General features: G+C 36.7%; 1 protein-coding gene across 1 annotated transcript in view; it reads left to right on the forward strand.

Moving 5' to 3' along the window:
- Nucleotides 1-26,926, forward strand: part of HUWE1 (HECT, UBA and WWE domain containing E3 ubiquitin protein ligase 1) — a 100,492-nt gene that overhangs the window by 1,369 nt on the left and 72,197 nt on the right. The window contains exons 2-6 of the mRNA XM_063294176.1: nucleotides 778-920; nucleotides 20,065-20,135; nucleotides 21,935-22,033; nucleotides 22,777-22,983; nucleotides 23,481-23,633. Of these exons, the coding sequence (XP_063150246.1) occupies nucleotides 20,091-20,135; nucleotides 21,935-22,033; nucleotides 22,777-22,983; nucleotides 23,481-23,633 (504 nt within the window). The 5' untranslated portion in view covers nucleotides 778-920; nucleotides 20,065-20,090. The remainder of the gene's footprint in view (nucleotides 1-777; nucleotides 921-20,064; nucleotides 20,136-21,934; nucleotides 22,034-22,776; nucleotides 22,984-23,480; nucleotides 23,634-26,926) is intronic.

A 26,926-nucleotide genomic window follows, 5' to 3' on the forward strand; every position in this document is an offset into this window, starting at 1 on the left:
TAATAACTCATTTTCCCTGGGGTATGTAAGATGAAATTTGATCTAAAAAGAAATCAGACCTTGGAGAAATACCATAGTATGGGCAAGAGCTGATAATCGTAACTTTTAAAAAAGTGATATACCCTAGTATTGTAGAAGTGAATATTAGTTCTAGAAACTTGTTTTTACAGGTTCATTAAGTCTTTATTGTATACAATCTTGTTGGATACAAGAAATGATGAAACAATATGCTGAGTTTGTAGCATTTCTTAGTCTGCCCTGTTTGTGTTGGCTAGAAGAATGTGGGCTGGTTATTCTGTATTTGATGGTGTAAGCAAAATAATTACACATGAGGTGATTGGCATGATAGATTAGTGAACTGAACATGACTTGAGAGCCAGTGTGGTGTAGTGGTTAAGGTGTTGGAGTAGAAGTGGAAAGACCCAGGTTTTAGTCTACCCTCAGCCATGGAGGCTCACTGGGTGACTTTGGGCCAGTCACTCTCTCAGCCCAGTCTACCTCATAGGACTCTTGTGGGGAAAAATAAAAGGAAGGAGTACTGCCTTTAGCTTCTGTACAAAATGGTGGGATATAAATCTAATAAATATATTGATTATATTGTAAAATATTAGAACTGACATCTAAAAGGAATTTAATAGCTAAGAGGATAGGTTAAGAAAGACTTAAATCATTTAGAATACGGTAGTTAAATTGAAAATCTTTTTAGAAAATACCTATCAGTTCTTTAAGTACAACATGCATGAAGCCAGGACTAATCTCTCTATATTTTTATTGCAGGCCTTGAATAATCTGATATAAGTGGATTAGAGCGACTGAGAAATCAGGAAGTATTACCTTGGGCTGGCTAGGGTAAGGCAAAGGTGCCAGACAAGTGACTTGAATATCAGACCAGGCCAAGTATGGATTGGCTGTGATTCCAGGTTAGTACAGAAGTTTCTGATTGGCAGTGCTTTTTTTTTTTCCTTCAAAACAGCAGTGATTCCATGAAATAATATCTCAAAGTTATTAATTGATTTTCAGGCAATGACTTTTGTTTAAGAAGTGCTTTTGACCCTTACTGGATTATATACGGTTAACACTGTTTGTTTCTACTATGTATTGGGGGAATGATTTCCTATAGCAAAGTGTTTGTATGTAACAGATGATGGGGGAGGAATTTTCATAACTCCTGACCATTAGCTGTGGCATCTGAAATTGCTAAGAGAGTAGAACAGCATCTGCTGCAAATGATAGTTTTATTTGCTACATCAGCAAGCTTGGTATGGCATAGGGCCTGGATATCTGAGAGACTGTTTGTTTCCAACTATTTCTGCCTGCCCAGTATGTTCCAGCAGAGTGGGTGCATTCCAGGTCCCCTCCATTAAACATTGCCATCTTGTGGGACCTAGGGAGCATGCCTTCTCTGTTGCAGCCCCTATCCTTTAGAACAGCATCCCCCCCAGAGATAAGGATGATGTCCTTTCTCCTGGGGTTCCAAAAAGCTTTGAAAACCTGACTTTGGTTCCAGGCCTGGGGTTGATGTTTATTATTTGTTCAATGGACCCTGTTTTGTTGTTTTTGTTCTGTTAGATTATTTTAGTCTGGGCTGTCTATTTGATTCAATGTTTTTAGTTGTTTTTATGTTTTCCCTAGTTTTGTATGCCATCCAGAGTCCACTGGAGTTGGGTGGCCAATAAATTTAAAGAAATAATAATAATCAGGGCTATCATTGTACATCAGTAATGTTTATATTTCTAAATTCTGTTGGATACTGGCTACTACATAGAATTCTTACGACACTTCTATCTTGGCTATGCCGGAAGAAACCTGACTAATGCCATCAAGAAATTAGTATTGTGTCTTGAATTTAAAATCCTGTATCTCTGTTTCATCTCAATATTTTAAATATTGAGTAGGTGATACAGAATTTTTCCTGCTGTTCCTGTTTGGCAATATTGGGCTATTAGTGCATTTGATTTTTTTTAATAAGCTTCTTGAAAACAGTAGTTGAATTTTTTAGGCTTTGCCATTGGCTTGACTTGCTCTTTTTATGTATTTAACTGATCTCATTCTCTCTACTAAATTGGTATACATATGCAGAACATTACAACCAAGTGATAATGACAGTTTGTTTTCCATGCCCCATCTTTTTGCTAACATTTTCAAGAGTTGTATATGTTAATTCATTATGGGTGACCTCATTATACTTAAGACATCTGAGAATCAAGGTGATAATAGTTTAAGAATATAACTACTTCGTTGGATCAGTTCAAGCTCAATTGTATATTGTGAAGTCATATGCCAATGTATAGCACCATATGAAAGTCATAAGTCACTTTTTGTTTGCACATTTGTTATACTTCTCACTAGTTTCTGATTTTAGTGTTATGTGCTATAGTTCTTCAGCAGTCTTCCATAAAATAGACATATTGGACTTCATGAGAAGGGGTACTTTCTTTTGATACTACATGCCTTCCTCAAATTATATATTGTAAAATATATTTCATTACTTTTCAGCAGTAGGCATAGCATAATGTATGCTTCAGTATTCAAAATGATTTTTATGCAGTTTTTAAATGAATGTTAATAGGTAAGCAAGGATGGAATTTATTTTATTTTATTTTATTTTATTTTTATTTATTTATTTATTTTTCAAATTTTGTCGCTGCCCATCTCCCCCAAAAGAGGAACTCTGGGCAGAACTTGGCCCTAAAGCTTTAATTGTAAAGCCACTTTATTTATTTGGTAAATTTATATAGCTGCCCATCTCACATACATGACTCTGAGCAGCATACACAAACAGTACAACAAAATAACCAAAAACATAACAACAAATAATTTTAAAACTTAAAAACAATATGAACCATTAAAACCATAAAAAAGCCATAATCTGCAGGGGAGCTCACTTCATTTCCCTAGCGATACAGCTCCTTTGCAGGCTCCATACCCATGTTGCTGGCCAGATGGCAAAGCCATGTTTTTTGGCCCTTCCAGAAGGCCAGCAAGATCAGGGCCCATCTGACCTCAGGGGGAATGATGTTCTAAAGGGCAGGTGCCATGGCAGAAAAGACTCTCTTCCTGAGGCCTGTCAGATGACATTCCTTTGTGGACGGGACCCACAACATGCTCTTCCTGCCAGACCAATGGGACAGGTAGATGTGTTTGGGGAGAGGCAGTACCTCAAAATAATAACAATAAATTTTTGAGTTCATGACAAAAGTGCAATACAAATCAGACTTCTAAGTTCATAATTCAATCTTAGGCAGTAGCTTATAAAGAATATTTTCATTAAAGGAGTTGTATAGAACGTACAGAGCATTTTTATTATTTCATAACTTATTCAAGGGGCTAAAATTAGAACAAATTAAGGCTATTGGATGGGGTATCATTTTCAGGAAAAAATTGTAAAGCCCCAGTTTATCAAACTGAAGAGAGAACAATAGTAAAAGTCATAATTCCCCTAACATAATGTGTATGTTACTTTTTCAGCATTTGATTCTTGTATATAAAAGCAGGGCTAGATATTATCTATGATCAGCCATGAGGTATTCTGCATTTGGAGTGCCTGAATAGGAGTTCATAATAAAAACCCTGCTCCTGCTTTGAAAGAAAAAAAATATTAACCCAGATTTCTGAGCTGTAGCTGTCAGCTCACTTAGGGCTACATAATTGTATCATTTAACTTGCTGCTGTTTGTCAATTTCACCGTGGGATATGTTCAGCTTGGTATAATGCTATTGAAGAGCATTTAGAGTTGGTTTATTTGATAATGTATGAGCATTAAAACAAACTTGCTCCTTGTGATGTGTGACATTCAGTTTTGTATTCTGAATAATATAAATTTATTCAGATGAATAAACATTTCACCGCTGCAAAACAGTAACACCTTCTGGCTCAATTTTACTCATGTAGTTTTTAGTTTGTATAATCTAAAAAAAAAAAACCCTTCCCTTCTTGCTTATCTGAAATATGTGTAATCTGTATAGACAGTCAAATAAATGTTTACAAGCCTTGAATATTTTGCCCCATACTTTTCCTGCAATATATTTGGAATGATATTTCAAGCTAGGAATATGTTTCCTGGTGAGATAATTTATCCTGTATTCCCAAAATAGCATGCTAACTTCCCTGTGTCTACCAAACATATGATGGCATTTTCTAAGAATTTTAAAGCTTAATGCTGCTTTCCCACTTCCTATTATAAAATAATATTTTATAATAGAAATATACCCAATGCCGGAAGCAGCATTTCTGCTATGAATATAAATATTGGCCTTTCTGTAACCTCAGTTAGGAAGCTAATTTGAGTTTTGTATGTATAATGGATAGCTACTTTAATCCTGCATTCTTATAAACTATATAAATGGTTGCTTGGCCTGTAAATATCACTGTCAGAGCCAGTCCTACTCTCTGACTCTCCGACTTTTAATTTGATGTGTCATAACAGTAGAGTTGCTAAAACCTGATATACTTGTTGACCAGCTTAACACATTTGGTTTTCTGAGTGACTTGCAAACTCACAAACAAATGTTCAGAATGAGAAGATTAGCTCAGAGTTCTCTTTGATACCCTTGTAATAAGCTCACCATTTTCCATTGTTTCTATATGATTTTAGGATGACCGTTCGTTGGAATATTTAAGAGGTATAATGTTATATTAAAGAGAACACAATTTACAGAACATATTTGAAAATCAGTTGAAGCATGTAAGAACATCTAACCACTCTGAATTAACATTGCTGTTATGGTAACCTGTACAGTTATATTCAAACAACTTAAGATTGATTTCAGAGATAATTGTTTTTCTGTTTGGGGAAGTTTATGTTTTATTGCTTTACAATCAGTATGGCTCCTTTCCTTATTTGAACTAATTTTCTTCCATTTTGTTCAAAGGGAAGTAGTAATGATTGCCTAAAGACATACTTTGAATTGAAGAATTCTGACCTTTAGTAATCTGATCCAATATGGCCATACGTATAATTTTGGGCCTTCAATGAGGAGATTGATACAAGGCCGAGACATTTTGTTTGGACAAAATTCTGTCAGACTCTGAAGAGTAGAATAAAACAGGCTAAGCCTTGAGTACCTTAAAGGAAGGGTGTGATCCATCTGTTCTGAGTAATAGTAATTACTTGCTCTAGTCTGTAAGATTTAACAAATTTAACAAATCTATTTGTTTTTCAAATAGATGGGAAGATGGGCAAGCATCTGAGAATACTATTGGGTAATGTTCATTGAATATTGTTTAGTTCCAAAACACATGCCTATTGAAATTTTGAGTACTGACTGTTCTACATTAACCTTTTAATTTACTAATTTGAGCCCAGTAACTACTATAAAACATGTTCATTTTGCTCTAGGCTGTTCAAACACTTTTCTTAGGGGATTATGGAAAGTTAGCTAAAGTTAGGAACAACTCGAGTTTCCTGTTAGTCTCTTCATGTGTTTTGACTTTGTAGATGTCTTCTGATTTTTATATATGCTCTTGCTACCTTCTGGTTAGAGTATTGTGTATGATCTGCCTCTGAAGATTGCTCAGGTTCAGTTCATCCAAAATGCAACTGTTATAGACTGGCGGTGATTCACAGTTGACTGAAGTTTAAAGAGCTTTATGGGCTTCTGGACTGTTTCTGAGTGGAGTTCAAAGTGGTACTTCTGACACCTCTGTGGCTTCTTGCTTTCCATTGCACTTTTTCTGGAATTCTTTTTCAAGATCCTCATCTGGACTCTATATTAATTTCTAGCATCATGCAAAATCTTTGTTCTTTACTGTTGAGATATTTATGTTGGTATATTTTATTTACCATTTATTGAGTAATCTGCTTTCATATTTATGTAAGAGACTCTGAAAATACTTAATATAAATTCATATACCAAATAGCAAAACAAAATGCTTTTGCTTCGTTTGAGATGAAGTAATAAGCAGAAATCTTGTATCAATTGCATTACACTGCTAGATTGTATCGGATTTTAGAATAACTATGTGAATATAATAAGATTAAATTTACATGAAAATGCTAAAATGGGTGGATGTGATATTATGACCTCTGCCATCACTAGCCTTCCCAATCTGATGCCTTCCAGAAGTTTTAGAATTAGAATTCCCTACCAATCATTCCTTTAAAACATATTCAGTCTACAAACTTCATGAACTCAACATTCACAAAAGAGGAGTAGGTGGTGGCAATATCAGGGAGGAATGTCATGCAAAATCTATTGAGTCAAAATTATGGAGTATATATCTGTTTGGAACTAAGCCTCATTAAATTTGGTAGAATTCTTAGGTAAACCTTGTGTGGTACAGTTTTAATAGATAATGCTACGAATATTAATTTGGTGATAGACAATGGGATTTTGCCCCTTTCCCTCAATATTCAGGCAAGTTTTTTTAAACTATAAGAGACGTGAATAGGTCATACATTTTGAACGTTAAAGGAATTTCTTTATGCTCCTTCAAGCATCATAGAAGAATTTATAATGTAATAGTATTTGCATCCAGAACCTGATGTTTGGTAGAGGTTGGGCCTAATAAGTTCTTACCTTTCACAACAGATAATTCTACTGTACTTCCAACCTTTTAGTGAAAAGGGAGTTATGGATTCATCTAACTAGAACAGTGTTGTTTAAATAATCAATTGTAGATTAATATTTTTCAAACACAGTCTGTGCTGAAAATCCATGTGGTTTTGTGGGAGTTTGTCCATAGTTCTCTTAAAAGAACATAGAAACCTCTAGAAGACAGCTTGTCCGTTTATCCATTAGTTACTCAATGTCTTTTAGGCTGCACTCATACGGGGCATTGCTAATACTCTGAAGCCTAGTTAGTCCCTAGCATAGCTGGCATGTACAGCCAAGTCTTTTGCAGTGTTTTTAGTTTCTATTTAGGGATTCCTTGGTAGAGGAATAAATCTAGAAGTAACTACAGTACTGAAAGTAGAAAACTTTGAAATGGCAAGATCTTCTTAATTTTCTAATGATGTATATAGAATTTAAGGAATCTATAACTGAATAAACATCAGTTTATTTGAAGAAATGTGTTGTTTCAAATCAAAGCTACTAATGTTAAACCTTTACACCTCTGGATGCTTCATATGATTGGCCTCTGCTCATGAAGAATTGTGTGGCACATTATGAATAAACTTAGCCTCTTTTCTGTAGCATTCTACTGTCAAATCTTTATGGCTGTTGCTACTATTTACTTCTGTAACTATGAGCTACTACAGTGAAGATGCTAAAGTGCTGGAAGCATACTTTCTATCTTGCAGTTGTGGCTTGGTACCTGTCAAGCAGATATTTATGGGGGGATTTGATGTGTCATGTTGCAAAAATGAAATTTAAATTCTAAATTAAATTGTTGCAATGACTAAGCAGGTCTCTTTATAGGCACCTGAGAAGAAATCTGTCAAGACACACTGGTTTTCTGAGATTTCCAGTGTGTGTGCTCTACCCTTATCCTACTATCTTTGTCCCTTCAAGGGTGAATACATGGCTTTGACTTTTTCATTTAGACAGATGTTGAAATATAATGAAGAAAAAACTTGGAATATGTTTTTCTTGAGACTGCATCATATGAAGCTACAATACCTCCTTGTAGCTGGATGTTGTGTTTAATATAAAAGTTCGTATTTTGTCTGTCCTCCATGGAGTTATCTAGGTCTTACTCATTGAAATAATGAGCAATAATGTCTTTGTCTAGTTTTTCATCTTCGGTGGTTTTCTGATATTGGGGGAGAATTCAGTATGACTTCCCAACTGTCCCATCACCCTTATGTCTTATGAAGAATGTTCCATCAGTTTCTTTTCATATTTGAAGTTGCTTTTGGATGTACTTTGTAGGTGAGATTAAAAACTGTTAATAGATTGTTTCTCAATGAATATCTCAGCTTGTCAATTGTTAATACCAGCTAACTTGTATCTGGAAAGTAAAATTGATATTTGAAAGAAACCAAAATGTTTGGGCATAGAGAAGTCTGCATTACTAAATAGTAAAGATTTGGAAACCATGCCCATTTGTAAATGAAGAAACTGAATTTGGTGAGCTGTTGCGCTCCACAGGACAATATGTTGTGGTAAAAAAAGTGAGAGAATAGAATTTTGTTGAAGTTCAGTGATAAGAGCTTCCATTGAATGAACTCTGATGTGGCATGATTAAGAGGGGTGGATTATGTATAGCTCTATTAACTATTTATTTGGGATCCAATTTCTTCTGAGCAGATTAAATTTAGAATGTGAAATTACTTTAAAATGTAATGTTATTTCATGGAGAAGACTTTGCCTTTGGGCAATATTTGGCAACAATAATATTTTAGTATGCCTTGAAGTTCACCAAAAATGTGAGTCTTAGCTTTGTGATTTGTTCAATATTGGGTGGGTAATAGTTCGCCAAAACTCACAATAACTTGTGTATTGACATCTTCTCTTTGGCATGGAAATTTAGTTTTTATTAGTTGTGATGGGCACTGGCTTCTCAAGTTATTTAAGTCACATACACATACTTGCTTAAATGGAAAAGTAGGAGATAAAGTCATTAAACAACAACTACTTGAGCCAGTTAGATACCCTCCAACACAACTGCATCTCAGAAATACAAGTGACATCACTCCTAATCAGCATAAGTAATGGCCTTGTTTTTGGGGAATTATGGGAATTGTAATCTAGCACATCTAGGACATTGCCAAACTGGGCAAATCAGCCTGAACTTTTAAAATTAGATTTTATACTTCAAGCATGGAATGGAAGCAGTAAAATAGCCTTTTCCAGCATGATACTTTCAGCTATGTTGGACTTTAAGCATGGGGGCTTGAGAACAAGGGAGTTGTAACTCGACATATCTGGAGGGGACTAGGTTGGGGAAGGCTGCTGAAAAGCATTAATCTAATATTTGTAACCTGTTCCTGAGTAATATATAACCTGCTGGTTTAGGATGTTAATTGGGACAGGGCGGGGCGAAGAGAGATAGTAATTAGATCAAAGTTCACATTAAATATGTTATGGCTAGCAGATTTTAGGTTAATCTGTCTCAGAATTCCTGTTGATATCAGCAAAATGTGTTGGAAGCCAGCAGAACCCTTTACTAAGTGATATTGAGGTGCATAATAAAATATGTTGGGTTACAGAAGCACCATGTATCTGACCTGGATGCTTCAAGTATGAGAAGTATCTATTCACCTAAATTTTGGAGCAGATGGATTGAAGAGGGGAATGAAAGAAAAGAATGCTGTTTCTGGATGGTGCTAAAGTTCTGCTTTCTAGTTGCATGAGAATTTATGGAAACCACTTTGTCTGAATGATTAGGGATCATCTGTGACAGAATCGTTTTTCTCTAATTCTGCATTTATGTACATACGTAATTGTCAAAACTCAAATGAGTTTTCTACATTCTGATATTCCTTCGAGTTCTGTGAATTGTAATGTAGCAGATGTGCAGATAGCCTCTAATATAATTTGAGTAGCTTCATTAGAAACCCACCTGTGGGTATATTCTGGTGTAGGCATGTCCTAAGAATCCCTGCAAAGGGGAGTCCGCATTATGCAGTTTTTGTAATTGAACTTTTTTGGTGTTGTAATACTAACTAATGAAATTACTTTATCACATTTATGTTAGTTTGCCCTATGTTATTTAGGAAAATTGACACAGGTTCTATGTCATTATAACACATAATTGTGGTTTTCTCTATTCACATATAATGCTAAATCAGTGTTTTAAAAACATGTTTTTGTGAGCAAACCATTGGGTCTTTGCTCACACATATTACTAAATTATAATGGGTGGGTTTGCATACAAAATTAAAGTAAACCCCTTCCCCCACACGTATAAGAGTGGGGCTGAGCTTGTAAATTAGTAGCTGGTGGTCTCAAATGTCCTCTCCCAGAAACCTGTTGAATCTTTACATCCTGGCCCCACCCCTCTAGCATCTTCCAAGGGAATTTAATCTGTAATATTTTCCCCAGCCTCCAGTTTGTGAAGGACAGTTCCAACACTCTGCTGCCTTTTCTGTGTATTTAAAATCTTAACATTGTAAATATTCAATATTGCAGGATCTAGAGTACAACACTGCCTGATTTAAAGTATATAGTAGCTAGCAAATTGATTAAACTAAAAAAATCCAACAGACCACAGTTTTATACTAATCAATTACCATTCCCACAGGCTCTTACAGCACAGAGTTTCTTAAAAAAATATCTTGAGGGATTTGAAAGAAAGGAAATAGCCTCCTGTATAACCTGATGTATAAAGGAATAGTATATACAATCAATGTTAGAATTTAGGCACACGCTGACAAAAGAAATTAAAATTTAATACACTTCTACCTAAAAAATTTACCTGTTTCTTAAATATAATCTGAATCCTGAAGCAGAATTTTCAGTTGCTTTCCCCCCAAACCTTTCCTGGCCTTAGAAGTAATTATAGAAGTTATATAGAATTTTATAACTTATAGGAGTTATCAGAACTATTGAGAAGAGAGTTCAGCCCCACTCAGTCACAGTAACTTCTTTCTCTCTTTTGCTATAGTTCTGCCTGTGTTCTTTTAAAATAGTCTCCTTTTCAGGAGTGGGTGAGGCTGAGGAGTACACCTTTGCTTTATGTGACAGAAGTCATGCCTCCCAAATACATGAGCACAGATTTAAAGAGCACTTGGGGTATCTGACTTAACCGCAAAGTCAACTAACATATCCTGCTTAACCTGTAGCTGCTCAGTATCAATCTGCATTTTTTTATGGTTAAATTTCTGAAGAGGCACATGTTGGAAGATGTGGTGGTCAACTTTTGACTTACAGGCTGCATGAGGCCCTCAGCCCCCTTTTTTGCAGCTTCTAAATCACCCCAAATTCACTTAAAATTCAGTAGCAAACCAAATCAATAGTGGAACAGTTTTGAGTGGGAGATCAACTAAAATAGGTGCTCTAGCCTCCAATAGGCTTTAGTTTTTTTAAAGATCCCCTCCCCCAAGGAAGTCTAAAAATTGCAAACACACACTCTACAACTATATCTTTATATCATTGTGATACTCCTATGGACCTTAGCAACTGAAATAATTTTTTTATATCATGGTTTAGGATATAAGGTTGGTGAAATGTGATATTGTGTATGTTGCAGCAGTGCACTTATATTTTAATGCCTATAGCCTTGATAATGATAATAAAAACTTGCTGTCACCATTGCAACTTGAATGTTGCTTACTGTGCCTGAATGAGCAAAGAAGTTTGGAATCATGAATGACAAGTCTGCACATGCTGTAGGACCTGCAGGCTGCTCTTGCCTGACCTACCTTCGGTCAGCTTGTTCATCTTTCCAATACGACAAAATGGTGACTAAAATCAGGAATTTAGATCTCCCTCCGAAGGTGGGCCTGAGGTGTTTAGAAGGATAAGAACTACTTTAAAATCTCCCAGTCATGAAAGAGGAGAACATATTAGCTTATATACTGCTGTTACCAGAAACAAACCAGTTTCTTTTTGTAAATAAATATTTATTATGATGAGAACTTGAAATTATTTATTTTTGAACCCCTGATGCAAGTAACTGTTGGATCAGAATATAATCACTTTCTCTGCTTTTTACTCCGGGATGTAAACATTGTTTAAGCTTACCTGTCTCTGAGCACCACTTTTTCTTACTGCTATTTACAGGTAACTGATGAGTTTAGCCAGAAGGGTATGCTATCCTGGAAGGGAGAAGGTTTAGGTGTGAAGACAGGAATGGAAGTTTTAAACTGTTGGCAGAGGGTGCTTTTGAACAAAGTTGGAAATTCATATGATGGTTTTGAGGCAACAATGGTGTGAGAGTTGGTTCTCCAATTGATTAGAAGGTTAGTAGCCATTTCCTAAGCAACCTATAGGTGCTGGCTGGCCTGCCTTAGAAGAGACAGACCTTCTCTTCCTTACATCAAAACAGCAGGAGAAAGAGAACAATAGGCTAATTGCCTTGATTTGCCTACATGTATGTTTCTTATCGGAAAGTCAAATACTTGCCCAAATTCTTGTGGTGGTATTTAAATGTTTTTCCTAGTAACTTTTATTAATCTGAGGGGTTGCTTATCTCCAGTTGTCTCTGCCCATCTGGTGCAGTCAAGCAGGGTGTGCTCTAGGTTCTGTCGATTAAACAGTGTCATCTTACAGGACCCAGGAAACACACCTACTTTGTTGCAGCACCTGCCCTCTGGAAAGATATCTCCCTAGAGTTTTATGTGATTCCCACCCTTATGACATTTAGGAAATTGTTAAAAACCTGGTCGTTTTTCCAGGCCTTGAGGATAGGGTGATTGTGGAGCCTCCTTTGGTTGTAGTTGGTTTATAGCTGGTATTCTTCCTCCCATCAATTGTCAGCTTTTTAAAAATATATATTGTCATCTTTTCATTTATAAGCTACCCAGAGTCATAACGGAGTTAGGTGGCCTTGAAATTTGTTAAATAAAATCTGTGCTCCATGTGACTTGTTCCTTAGATTGGTAATTTTCAATTAGGTTACTTCCAGAAAAGCCTGACATACAATCTATTTTATTTTTTATAAGGAATTCTGAGCACTTTTCCAGCTGAAGTACAGGATATAAATGTTTTAGATAATAATACAAGGTATCTTTGGAACTTGCTTATACACTGGAGAATCTTGATAAGAATACAGAACCTATAGAGAAATGCCAGGCTGATGCTTGTATCTCACCCAAGGATGAGTATAAGGCAGAATTGGCTCACCCATTCACAAATTGCTGCATAGTTGGTATGCCTTATGATGAATGGTTAATATGTCCCTATGAGAGTGGATAGCCTCAATTGTCTTTTATGAGGTGTTTTGTGGGCCACTATTAAAAAATAACTTCCTGGTTTCTTGAGAACAGGTATAGTCATGTTTCTTTATTGTAGTCATCGACCAGCATAAAGACCACTTACAGTTATTGGCTATTTGCTTATACCCACTTTTGAAAAAACAATTTCAATGAGTTATAGTGTGCGTTTAATTCCAGACATCCTTGTAATCTTACCTTGATGCATTTCAGGTCTGGTTTTGGCATAAAGACTCTCTTGGTCATCCTGATAGATGATTTATGTTGAAAGAAAGAGGAGGAGTGCATCACTTCTTGTTCCCTGGACTTCGGGGCAGTTTTCAGTACCATTGGCAGTTAGACCATTCTGGATTGGAAACAATGGCAAAAGATTTATTTCTGCTGGAAAAGATGTTTCCAGGAAACCTGAGACTTTTGCTCAACCTTATGCGATTGCAATGAAAACAGTTCAGAGAATTCAGTTGTATTAAGTCACAGCTGAAAGGCCTTTGACTGCAGCCAAGTGGATGGGGATCTGGATCATCAATCCTAAGCATATTTACTGATTACTAGTCCATTTCCTGCCCTTCCAATGAGATGCCAACCAGAGGCTTTCCTTGAGTTTCTCTGCCATCAGAGCTGAATTGAGTGGCAACTGGAGAGAGGCATGTTTTGACTTTTGGGCATCAGGCCTTGTGACTTGATAAAAAATCTGTTGATCTGATATTATCTCACTGCCCATTTTTAATGTTATGCTCTTGTTTGTTTTAATGTTATATTTTGTGAATGTAAGTTGACCTGAGTATTGAAGAATAGCAAATATATTTAAAGAACGTTAATTATCCAGTAAATATGTAATCTCTGCCAGAAAGGGAAAGTGATTAATGAAGTAGCTTCCTTTCACAGTACCATCACTTTTATACCCTTGTCACTAAAATGCACATAATGAGTCTAAGTTAACCAAAATTAAAACATTGGAAAGCAGTATTACCAGCACTTTCAAATGTATTACATGAACTATAGTAATTTATTCATATTAGAGGGCTATAAAAGCTCGGATGATGATGTCAGATGAATTTATAACACATCCATGCAGCTGTATTCATGGCCTATTTTTTTTCCTCCCAGTTTTCTTTTGTCCCTTTGGGTGACTTGCTTTTCTAAGCTCTTGTTCTTTTGACCTGATGCTTACTTCCAGATTTCCCCTCTATTACTTCACAATAAAAGAAAATCAAATGGTGTGCAACTAGGAATCTTAGTTCCTCCTGTGGTATTCAGATGCAATTTTCTATGTCCTTGCCTGTTTCTCTTCAACTTACAGTAGAGGAAAGCTGTTGCTAGACCTCCTGGAAGAATATGGATTTTGTACATCAGAGTGCATAAAACATGTAGAAACTTAAATTGAACTTCCTTATGCTCAATTTCAAAGATCTTCAAAGACTTACTTCAAAGATCCTGTGTTTTTATTTTATGTAGTATAAACTTATACAGTATTCTAGTCTCTTGAGCCGTCTCTTAATCATAAATGAAGACATCCCAACTTCTACTTGCTTAGCAGCTAGGAAGAACCTAATTCTCAGCAGTGAGAAGTGACTTTATCTTGCAAACAGGTACTAGCTTATGGTTCTAAAAGGTGCTTTAATGCTGTGGTAGCAGGCTGCAGTCCTTTGTGCACTTGCTAAGGAATACATTCCATTGAATATGACAAAATGTCTATGCTAACATGTTTAGGATTACCCTATCATAGTTTAATCCTGTACATGCAAGTTGTATTCCGTTAAATGAGACTTAATACCTGGTAAGTGCACAGAGTGACACAGGAAATGGTTTGGTTAATAAATGCCAAGTAACCGTATGAGCTAGAGAAAAGGAAACATGTCTCCTTACTAAAGAGTTGCACTAAGTAATTTTACTGTGTGATAGTGCTTGCAAGAAATGGAATGACACAAAAATGTAACCTGTTGTTTAGAGCTGCATACTATTTTGGGGTGAGCATTAATTTGGATTTGGATCTGCCTTTTATATCTGCTTCTTTTGTGGATCTTTGACTTACAATGGAGCACATTCCTTCCCAAAGATGAAGAAGTTTGTTTTACTTCAGCTGGGGCCAGTTGCTGAAATAGAGGTGGTATTGTTGAGAAAATCTGCAAGATGGGAATGTAGAACTATTTCTTATCATATGGTATGATACTGACAGGAAGGTGGGTTTCTGAGAATTACTTCACTGTTTTGGTGAAGAGCCTTTCTGATTGCTCATTGATAGAATTGATTTCTAAACTACTGCCTTCAAATGAAGGGAAACTTAAATGGTCAAAGGTAAAATAAATACAATCCAAGTGTCTAAAGTATAAGGCAGCTGTTGTTTTCATGAGCTAGAAGTTGGCTGACATGGCTTTAAAAACAGTTATGGGTAGCGGGAAGCAAAGATTAAAAAGGAAAAAGGGTGGAGTGTAGTAGAAGTTAAGTATAAACAGGTCTTGATAATACAGTTGGTTTGTGTCTCCATGTAGGGAAATGGTACACCCTGTGGATCTCCCCATTGTAGCTCTTCCCATTTCAAAGGTCTTCCATCTTAGCTGTGTCCAACACTGAAATGGCATGACTGAGAAAACCAGACTGGGAATTATTGTGTTTTATATGCTGTTTTGCCAAGAAGATGAGGAAATTTAGTTAAAGTATAATCTATGTACAGTAATTTGGTTAATTAACAGAATTATAACATCTTAATCAGCAGTCATGATCTTTCAAGCTGAAGATATGATAGTGACAATGGAAACATACCTTCCTCCAAATTGCTGAATCTTGGAAACAGCAGACCATAATGTAAGGCTAGCTAAAGGCTGAAATATCCATCTTAGAATGCAGTGCATTTGAGGTTGGAAAATTTACAGGGGCTTGATTGTCTAGAATTTTGAATCCAAAACACATTGGGTTTTATTTTCTTGACATTTTACAAATTTATTGGCATATTACAATTATTTGAATTTTGTTTACATTGTTTATTTCCTTTACATGTATATTAGAAGTGAGTGAGGCATGGTGAGTTCTTCTCCTTAAATTGTTTCAGTTTACAAACAAATTGGGCCTCCATAGTGTGACTTCTACAGCTAGAAATAAAATAAGGCTGACCTAAGAACACTCAATGATAAGGAATGTATGTAGGGAGCAGAAAAGAGACATGATTTCTGGATAGAGTAAATGAAACGGGACTAGAGGAATTGTGTGTGCACGTGTGTACGTGCACGACTTCAAGTCAGTGTTGACTCCTGGCAACTGCCTGGATTTATTGGATAAACTGACACCCAAACCTCAGCAAGACATTGAAGACTATTTGAGAGACAAACTCTGTACGTGGATTCTTTAACAGCAGAATTCCCTGCTTGGTCCAAGGAGAATAAATTTAGGAGGCACTCCCTACTCAAGGTCCACAGCTGTGGAGTGGGTAGGGTGGGAAATACCATTTTCATTTGCCTTTTCAGTGCAGTCCTCCTTCTGCTCACTACTCCTCTGGAGTTCTACTTCTTTTCCAAATTGTGCATACATATGCAAGTGGTTGAGAAGGGATTGGGTATTGCAGAGAGGAAAGAGAACTATACAAAGTGCCAGACACAGAAACACTCTTTCTACCATCTAGTTGAAAATAGATCTGGATTAGAGGGCAGCTCCTAGATTTTCTCTTGTTTGGAAGCAAATTATTTCTAGGTCTACTCATTAGAGTAGATGAGAAAACAGTCAAAACATATGAAAAGAAAGTAGCAAGCTGAATAGAGTTGAGCTGCTTATCTCACTGGCTTCCCAAGCAACCTCAAGGTTGATCTAGCTTCCTCGACCATGCTATTTCAGGACTGGAAGAAATTATTGGGGTTTGCCTTTTTCTTTACTTCTCCATTTAATAAGGCAGATGGGTCTCCAGAGTTGGTGGTGTTTAGATTGTGTACTGGGAGTGAATGGAAGAGTACTTATTATTGCTGGAGCTTCCTTTTCAATCTGAAGATACTCAGATACCTCAAGGGTTAATTTCAATCAATGCAAGAAGTCATTCCTTCCATCTCCTAGTTTTCAACTGAAGAAGTCAGGATAACTCTTATTCCATTAAGAAGTAAGATATCCTGCAGTCTCTCTTTTCTCCCTTAGCTTTTCCTAAATCCTGGAGCACTTCATTTATCCTACACTGCAGGATTCCCAGGTTCTTTTGAGCCTTAGTTATTGGGTGCTGAATTGCTTTAGTGAAGTCTGTATGAGCTATGTATTGCCACATATAGATGAATTTTTTTTCTTTTTTCTGAGATTTATTCTAGAAAATGGTTATATGTAGCAGGGAGAGGCAGCCTCTTCAGCATGAGGTCATATTCCCCCCCCCCCCGTTTTTTATTATTCTGGCCCCAGAAATCTGTAATGGCATACTGCTTTTTCAGTTTCTTTATAATTGTGGAATGGGAGTTAAACATTCGAAATCTTTTTTTAAAAAGAATTTTATTAAATTTCAGAAAAAGATAAAAGATACAGAAAAACAAACAAACAAAAAAACTACAAAAAAAATAACCCTAAAAAAGTGTGAAAACACAACAGAAAAAATTTAGATAGATTACAAAAAGAAGTGTCAGGGCCAGCCCAAGAACAACGTCTAGTCAGTGTAATCCAAACTCCAGTTCTTTATTGCTTTCACCATACAGGCAGAATCTTGCCAGACTAAAGCTACTCTAACTGACCTAAGGGTAAATAACCTGGGAGACTCTAGGGCGGAGCTACCTTGAACCTCTTAACTTTCCTAGCAACAGTCTCCGGACTGAGAATCCTCTTATCTGCCTGGAATGCACTCCCTCCTTCCTGGGAATCAGCGGCAGCGCCGAAATCCACCATAAGAAGTGACTTCCGACTTTAAGTATCAAGGATATACAGCAATTTCCCATAATCAATCCCTTACTCTATATTAAACCAAAATCACATTATTTTGACAAGTCAACCCCTTTGCACATTATATAAATCACTGAATGTTATTGCTCTCTCCCCTTGTATTAAAAGAAAAGAAAAAGTAAAATCACCTAATCAACTCCTCCCCAAAATAACAATTACTTAATTATTCCCTTCCTACTACTATTCTATACAGTCCTGTCTACTATAATAAAGATCAAAAACAAAAAAGCATGTAAATTGTCTGCCATTATAATAAATAATACAAGAAACATGAATTAATATTTTTTAAAAAACCTTAATCATAATCCAATCATTAACGATAAGTAAAATCATCCAAAGCCAAAAGACCATCCAGATAAAAAATTTTCATCCCTTAACCCACTTCAAAATAGACCAAGACATTTACATATCCCCATAATAAGCACAGAGCTATTTTCTTAAAGGAATCAAACAGCCCAACTGCTCTCCTCACGAACACAGACTTCTCTTCAAAAAAACCTCCCATACGCAATAACCCCTTCTTTTCCATAACATTCCATCAGAAAGTCAAATTCACTCATGTCTTGCAGCAAAATTTCTCCCTTTAAGTTCAATTCAGCATTGTCAATTTCATCCAGGATTTCAACAGAAGCCTGAATCTCACTCTTGGGAGAGACATTTCCATCGCTGTTAGATTCTTTAGGTTCATCCACATCATCCCCAATCAGATGACCACATGTTTTCCACAATGCTCTGAATGTCTTGCATATTAACTTGGCAGGAATCAGAAAAAAAACTGCTTAATATTTGATTTAATGTCTTGGTGAAAGTCAGAGAAAATCTGGTTAAGATCCTCCATGTCTGAAGCAGTAAATTATGGCGCCCCCTAGACACTTAGCGGGCAGAAGTGAACGGAATGGAAATTTTTGAGACTGAGTTAAGGTAACAGACAATTCCCCAGAGAAAGTAGCGGCAGGAAAGTAAAAGTTCATAATGGCAGATTCAATGTGTAGGAAAAATGCTAAAATCTTCCAAATTAGTGCAGAAATAACAGGGAGATGATAACATACTCTCAGCCCTCCTTAATATTGGATGGAAAGCTTAATTTTATTTTTTTTAAAAGAATCACAAAAATAACGATAAGCACCAAGAGAGATTGTTTCTCCTTAATGTAGAAAGCCTCTCTTAGGATACGAATACTTGTAGGAGGTGTATGATAGACAAAAATCAGAAAGAGACTGGTAGTACCTTTTCTCATTAACAAGTTTTATTAAAAGGCATAAGCTAAAAGTCTTTTAATGACATTTGTTACAATAGTTGCAAAAACCGCTACTAGACTCCTGGTTTTAGCATTCTAGCATTATGTGTCTTAGTAAAAGTAAATGTTGCAAGGTATAAAGAAACAACTAGGGAATCTGCAGAGGAGGTAGAACAATGCTGGCCTTTGGGGGTCAGTGAACACATTTGAAATTTTGAGTGTATGTTTTTTGTGTGGTGAGGTATATATGCACATCATGGCTACCATGGGATATATAGACTGTAACAAAATGTCTGTTTTCCAGATTTTCTCTCCTAAATGCCAATTTCATAGAAGGCAAATTAGCAGTGCTTAGAGAAATATACAAGCCAAAAGTTCCAGACATACCACACATCAATATGAAAAAAGAAAAGGGAAAAAAACAGGGTAAAACATGCATGCACCACGCCCAAATAAGCTAAGGAAAATCAAGCACAGGTCACACCCCAAATACCTGGCAAAACATTCAGGCAAATACACATCACTTCAAAACAAGCTTACACATTGTAAAGTGGGGGAAATATTAGGTACATGCACATGCGTGCACACACACAACTGTCCTCTAAGCTCTTGGGATGTGCATTATCATCACATCTCTTTTTCCTTGGAATGCTTACTATCAGTTTTAGTTGAATGTTTTCTTTTTTTTTTCTCTTGGGTTGCTGATCAAGCTGTAAAACTAAGAACTAAGCTGCAGTCACCTGGTATATTTATGTTTTTTAGGAGTGCCTCTGGAATTCAGAGGCATTCTGGGAAAGTAATAAAGGTACTGAAGCCTCCCATTTTGTTTGTAACATGTCAGGTTCCAGTTTTAAAAATACATTTTTTAAAAATCTTGAAAGCTAGGTCAGAGATTACAATAAACCTGAATTCTTGGTGGTTTGTTTTGTTCCTTGTACTTATCCATGAGTGCCTCTAGTCCAGCGTTTCCCAACCTTGGCAACTTCAGCTCCCAGAATTCACAGCATGCTGTGACATTGGGATTCACATTTCTGGGTGTTGTCAGGTCTGGAAACATTGGTCTAATTCTGTAGATTTTTTTTTCAAATTATCTTTGTTCTGTTACATACCCACTGCTTTTTAACCATTTGAAATGTTGTCACTGACAGCCAACTCTCTTTGGTTCACTAAGCAGGATCAGAAAGTGGAAAACTAATAAAAATGAAAGTAGACCGAACCAAGCTGAAGAAAACGCCCACTGAGGCTGTAAGTACCATCTTTTATCTCTCTGAGCTCCTCAATGAAGGAGCGTACAGTTTGTAATATGTACATGACATACTAGAATAAGATTAAAGAGAGCAGTTAGACTTGTAATTTGGTATGACTTTGGGGTTATTACAAGTTTTTTTAGGAAACTTCGATTTTTTTCACTAGTTTCAATATGCTAGAAATAAACTGACTTTGAGCTAAGCCTACTTGACTTGACATATACCGTATCCATCTTGAAGAAATAATTTAAACAGCCATGAATCCCTTTGATCCAGTGTTATACGAGAAGACTCCTCTTGTTCTTCATCTCCAGTGTTGGCTGAAGTGCTTCCAGGCTGGTTGGTTGTGGGGTTGCTTTCAGTCACCTAGTTGAAGTCACCTAGCCTGGAAGACCCTTTACCTAACTATAATAGACATAGCCATACCCTACTGTGTAACTGTCCAGCCTTGGAGACCCTTCAAGTGATCCAGAAGGGCTTGGGTTGACAGTCTCCTACAACGTCCCTGGAATTTCCCACAGCTCACAAATGAGTTTTCAACTGGGAGAACCCTGGCACTTGCCAAGGGGGCTTTTGGCTAGCTCTCTTCCAGATGGGTTGTGGGATTCTCCCATAATGAACTGTAGCCATAATGGTGAGAAGGTTGAGAGGACTAAGGGAATCTTACTTTGCAAAACAGGTTTGAGGAAATGCTTCTTCTGAAGGTTCTTTGAAGCAAAGTATTCCTCTGAAATGTCACATAGCCCTGCCTTCCTCTAGGATGACTAAGTTAGCAGTAACTCTGAACCATTCATTATAGGAATTGATATTCAGTGTGCTTTGGGTTTGAAAACCCTTATGAATATTTTTCTGGGGTCATTTAGGGTGACCAGTAAACACTGCATGTTTGACTCTTTGGATATCATAGCAGAGTGATCCAGGGTAAGGATAGGAGCAAGAGTTAAAATTTGTGTGATTTGTTTTCCTCCCATGCATAAACATATAAGTACTCAAGTTGTTATTGTTAAGGCAGTGTTCACATGATCTGCTATACTAGCTTTATGCTTAACAACCTTCTTGAGCCTTTATTAGAGAAAGCAACTGCTCAGATGCCAACTTATTTTCCTCCCTCTGTGACTTACACACATGCCTCCTCCTTAGTAGAATACTAATTTGCAGCATTCCATCCCATTTAAGGGGGCCAAGTATTAACACTGCTTAGCACTGCTTAAGCTCAGCTGTTTTTCCATGCATCTTCCTATTGGCCAGCAAAACAGTATGAGACAAGCCTGGAATTCTTGCTCACTTCCTGGTTTTGGTTCCCCCTCCTCCCTCAACTATCCCAAATGGTAATCTTACTGGGATTGCAGCTATTGCATTAGAGGTGAGGAAAAGCTAATCTTCCATCAGTAACTAAGCATCCAAAACAAGGCCACTAACCTAAAGCATGTTATTTATGTATTTAATTTATATGGCTGCCCACTTGCCAAGCAACTCTGGATGGCTGACAACATTACAAATAACCCCAAAATACAGATAATAAAAAACCAAAGAAGAAACTCAAATAACACAAGAAAACCATATATCTATACCTATACCTATAACTTAAACCTATAACACTGGGGTCAAAATTCACCTCAGACATATTAACACATACTGACAGCTCATGCTGCATCCTGGCTCAATGCTCAGCGCTAATGTGAAAGTGTTCATTGTGTACCAAAAAGGTGAAGGGAAAAAAGATAGTTAAAAAAACAAATAATTGCTTATCTCATATGAAGGAGCACTGTTAAACAATGAATGTTCTCCTGCCTTCAGCCTGCAGACTGCAGAGCCTTGATAGACAAACTCAAGATTTGCAATGATGAACAGCTGTTGCTGGAACTCCAACAGATCAAAACATGGAATATTGGGAAGGTATGTGGTCATAGCAAATGTACTGTATGTATTATGTATGTGAACATCATAGTTTTATTATTTTGAAGGATCTTTTAAAATATTTATATTCATATTCATCTTGACTTGAGACATTATTAAAGGAAATAGGTTTGTGACAGGATTTATTTATATTCAGTGATTAGGACTTAAGTTTTTCTATCTGTGGTCCCAGAAATAAATATTACAGCCTGATTTTCTTCAGGGTTTGTTTTGATTCTGCTATTCTACCCTTAAGTTACTCAGATTTGGTTTCCAAGTCTGGTGCATTTGGCTGATGACAGAAGTGAGTGGAGCATGCTGTGACGGTATTCCTTGCTTACCAACTGTGATCAGTACCGGGAACTACGTTGCTAAGTCCCAGTTGCCATCATTAGGCAAATCCTGCGTGGTTGTAGCATCCTGTGGTTATGTGATTGCCATTTGCATCCTTCTCCTGGCTTCCCCATTGACTTTGCTTGTCAGAAGCCAGCAGTGAAGGTCGCAAATGGTGATCACGTGACTGCAGGGACACTGTGACGGCTGCAGCTATGAGGACCTGTTATAAGTCCCCCTCGTTCAGCACCATCATAACTTCAAATAGTCGCTGAGTGAGTGGATGTTAAACAAGGAGTACCTGTAGTTCTATGGGTGGTATGACTAACAAACTCTTTTCCCAGAAGCCTGTGGTAACTGCCTGTATTACAGGCATAGTCTGCCTCCTGAGTGCTTTTGTCTTCTTTCAGTGTGAACTTTACCACTGGGTGGACCTTCTCGACAGATTTGATGGCATCCTGGCTGATGCTGGACAGACGGTGGAGAGCATGTCATGGATGCTAGTGTGTGATCGGCCAGAGAGAGAACAGCTGAAGGCCCTGCTGCTGTCAGTGCTGAACTTCACTGCCCTGCTCATAGAATACAGCTTTTCTCGTCATCTGTACAGCTCTATTGAGGTGACATGCTGCTATTGAAACAGGATGGATTTGGATAAATGGGATAGAGACTCAGTTGAAATGCTAAGTCTTAACAGATTGTGGCTTTAAACAGTTTTGTTTGGGACAGAATTCTTGATACTGTTTTCTTGAGGAAAGGAGGCTGACTGAAGAGTTTACAGATAACATATTTTGCATTTATGTAATTTTTTACTGTATTCAATGTGTTTCATGTAGTGCCCTGCTAATTCTTCATTTAGAAGGCCTGTATCCAGCCAGTACTACTCTTCATCTTGTAGATAAAAGGGGAGTTAAGGAATAGTAACTTAAAGCTATGTACTCTCTTCATAATAAAAGCAATTTCAATTAGGCACTTCTTTTAATGACAACAGTGCAATAATACCACAAACCAAGGAGGGCCAGGAGATCAGTTTCACACTTAAATGGGGAAAAATAAACTTTCTGTTATTGGTCACGATTTTGCAATGTATTGATTATTTTGTCCTGGCTTCATCTAGCACCTAACAACGCTATTGGCATCCTCTGACATGCAAGTGGTTCTTGCTGTGCTAAACTTACTGTATGTGTTTAGCAAACGCTCCAATTATATCACACGTCTGGGCTCTGACAAGAGGATGCCTCTTCTGTCCCGGCTGCAACATTTGGCAGAGGTAAGAGACTACAGTGGAAGAACAGAGAAACCTGACATTCATGGTCTTGACCTAATCTCACTTTTGAAATCTTAATTATGGCTCAATATATTAAGCAACGTTAACATAACTAATCAAGGGGTGGAAGTGTCAGTTATTGAGGAAAGCCTTTTGAATCAGAAGGAAGGATATTGCAGGGACTGATATAACTTGTATCATCTGACACATTTTCCCCTCTTTGCTGCTTACACCTTAGATATGAGTTCTTTCACATTTGAGCAAAGGAGGCAATATTATTCACTGGTGTGTGTGTGTGTGTCATTTTCTACATGACTATATCCTATTTATATTACTTCTGCTGCCAGAGCATCAAGGCAAATAAACCCTTTTATGGATTGTTACCTTGTACTAATGAAGGACCTTGCACAGACTAATGATCCTATGAGCTGTATCATTGGGAATGTACACTTCAAAATAATTACCCATGACAGGCAGATCATAGACAAGAGATCAGGAGTAAATACAGTCAGCTGGAGAAGGGAATGGCAACCCAATCCAGTATTCTGTCAAGAAAACTGCCCAGAGTCACTTGCTGAGATGGGTGGCTATAGAAATCAAATAAATAAAAACCAAGTGGACATTCGCAGTTGGGACAGTGTCAGCATGATACTGGAAAATGAGTCTTGGTCAGAAGATCTCCAGTATTTAGATTTAAAATATCTCTTGCAGAGAAAATGTTTATTGAATAAAGTGATGAAAATTAAAATGTGTAGCTAGGCTATTTGCCTAAACAAATAAAAGATCAAAAAGAGCTCAGTAGTGAACCTGCTGCTCTATCATCATCTTAGTTCTACCACCAGGTATCCAGTGAGCTACTGGGGAAGATAAGAGGGCAGGTATGAATAGCACTTGTGATGCTGAAGAGCTGAAAAGATGTTTAGCTCCTGTTGTGTGCAAGGACAAAAGGACATTTTGATGTGCAAAGGGGTTTAATACCATTAATATGCAGAGCCACAAACCAGGGTCACTTGAAGTTGTCAGGGCGAAAGTGTCAAGATTTGAACATTGATATTCTGTGAACTGAAATGGACCAGAAGGGGTCACTTCACATCAGAAGAGCATCAGATCTTCTGCAGACGGGAAAATCTTAGCAGAAATAGAGTAGCCATCATTGCTAACAAAAGTATGTCAAAATAAGTGTCAAAGTGACAATGATCTCAATTTAAACCCCATGCAAGCTAATCAGTATTACAGTGATCCAAGTCTGTATTCCAACCACAGAATCAGAGTTGAATGTTGAATAATTTTATGATTATTCTATGTGCTGACGTGATTTACAATACCATATCAGCACAACATAAAGGTCATACTAATTATAAAAAGTTAGAAGTAAAATAGCACCTGGAAAAGTCATAAAATTGGTTTCTGTGATCAGAATGAAGCAGGAGACAGAGTTCTGCCAAGAAAATTCAATGTATATAGGAATTATCTTCTTCCAATAACTTAAAAGACAACTCTACACATGAACATCACCAGATGGATAACACCAAAATCAAATTACCAATATACTCTGCAATCAATGATGGAGAAGGTCTCTTTGGTCAGCAAAACCAAGTCCTGGCACTGGCTGCACTCACATCACAAACTCCTTATAATTTAAATTAAAACAACTAAAATCAGGACATCGTCAAGGTACAACTTCAGCAACATTCTTTATGATTATAAAGATTATTATGTGGTAAAGAATAGATTTAATGGATCAGATTTGATAGGGTCAAGAGCTTTAGACTGAAATTCACAATCATTAAAAATGAAGCAAACAAAAATATTCCAAAGTGCAAAAAGTGAAAACGTGAAACAATGTTTAGTTGATATACTGAAAATAGCTGAAGAAAGGCAGAAAGCAAAAAGCAACAGAAGAAAATTGAAAGCAAAAAGCAAGAGAAACACAAATCCAGAGCAGAGCAAGAAGAAGCAAGAAGTTATATCTATATACGCAGTGCAAAGAAAGTGAGGATAACTTTCAAATGCACAAAATGGATTCAGAAGAGAGAAAATACCCAAAACCACATTGCTAACATCTGAAGGATAATGAAATACAAGGGAATACTAAAAAGATGATTATTTTTATGCATTATGTAGGGATTTTTGACTTTTGATCCCAACAAATTGTGGATAGCTTTATACCAGGTCACTTCATTTGTGTATGATGACCAGGAAACAACTATTAGAACAGAATATGGAGAAACTAAATGGTTTATAATTGAGAAAAATGTGTACCAAAAGTGTACTGTCATCTTATTTAATTTATATGTAGTTACATGCATCAAGATGATGGGAATGCCATATAATTTATTTTTCTTAGTACTTAATTGACCATAATTACAAAATCAATTAGTGGCTTGCATATGTATTCCAACTGGGAAATGAAAAGAGTCTATTGGTATGTTCATTGATTGCCTTTCTAAAGGCAGAGGTCTTGGCTTGACAGTGACTGAGTTCATGCATCTCACGAAGCAGTAATGTTATTTGCCCTTGTATGAATTCTGCCAATTATAGCTTACTCTGCAAACATTGGCATCATAAATGTGTGAATCCAGTCAAGTGATTGTATTTTTTAATTTAGTGTTTGGGTTCACACACTGAAAAAAGCTAGTCTTTTTTAAACCTTAGGATGCTGAACTGCCCATAATGGGTGAATTCACATGTCACACTAAACAAAAAGGAAAATCACACTATGCCTTAGTGTGATGTATGAATCACACCAATGGTTTACCAGACTTCTAGTAGCTGTGAGGGCAAATGAATACTGATACTTTTAATTGTAGTTTGTGCAGAGTTCTCATGCTCCTGTTTTTTTACAGAAAAAGTTAAAAGATTACTAAGTAGAAATTTGGTTGCTCTGTAATGGCTTCCCAGAAATTCTCTTGCATGTGGAAAGATTTTGCATAGTCTCTCTGTATTGTCTGATAGTTCTGCATTCAGTAGTAGTCAATGTTTTTTGTGTTTGACCCTGTGGAAAGGTATCTTTCCAAATTCTAGTAGTGTCTTGCTGTTTTTGGGAGCCAGGATTCAATACTGTAGGCTTTCTGAGCATTATCCAGAACTTGTCATTTGGTTTTGAGAATATAGGAAATACAAAAGAAGCATGAGGTTTAGATGAAAACCAACCATCATTACTTGCTTTTTATATGCAGCAATAAACAAAAGCAGACCAAAGTACTTTTACTTAACCAGTTAATATATTAGTACATACATTTGAGTTTTTCTTCTAGAATTATAGTGTAGTTTTGGAATTAACTTATTGTTGGTGT

Source organism: Candoia aspera, chromosome 2 (genome assembly GCF_035149785.1).
Source record: "Candoia aspera isolate rCanAsp1 chromosome 2, rCanAsp1.hap2, whole genome shotgun sequence".
Classification (NCBI taxonomy): domain Eukaryota; kingdom Metazoa; phylum Chordata; class Lepidosauria; order Squamata; family Boidae; genus Candoia; species Candoia aspera.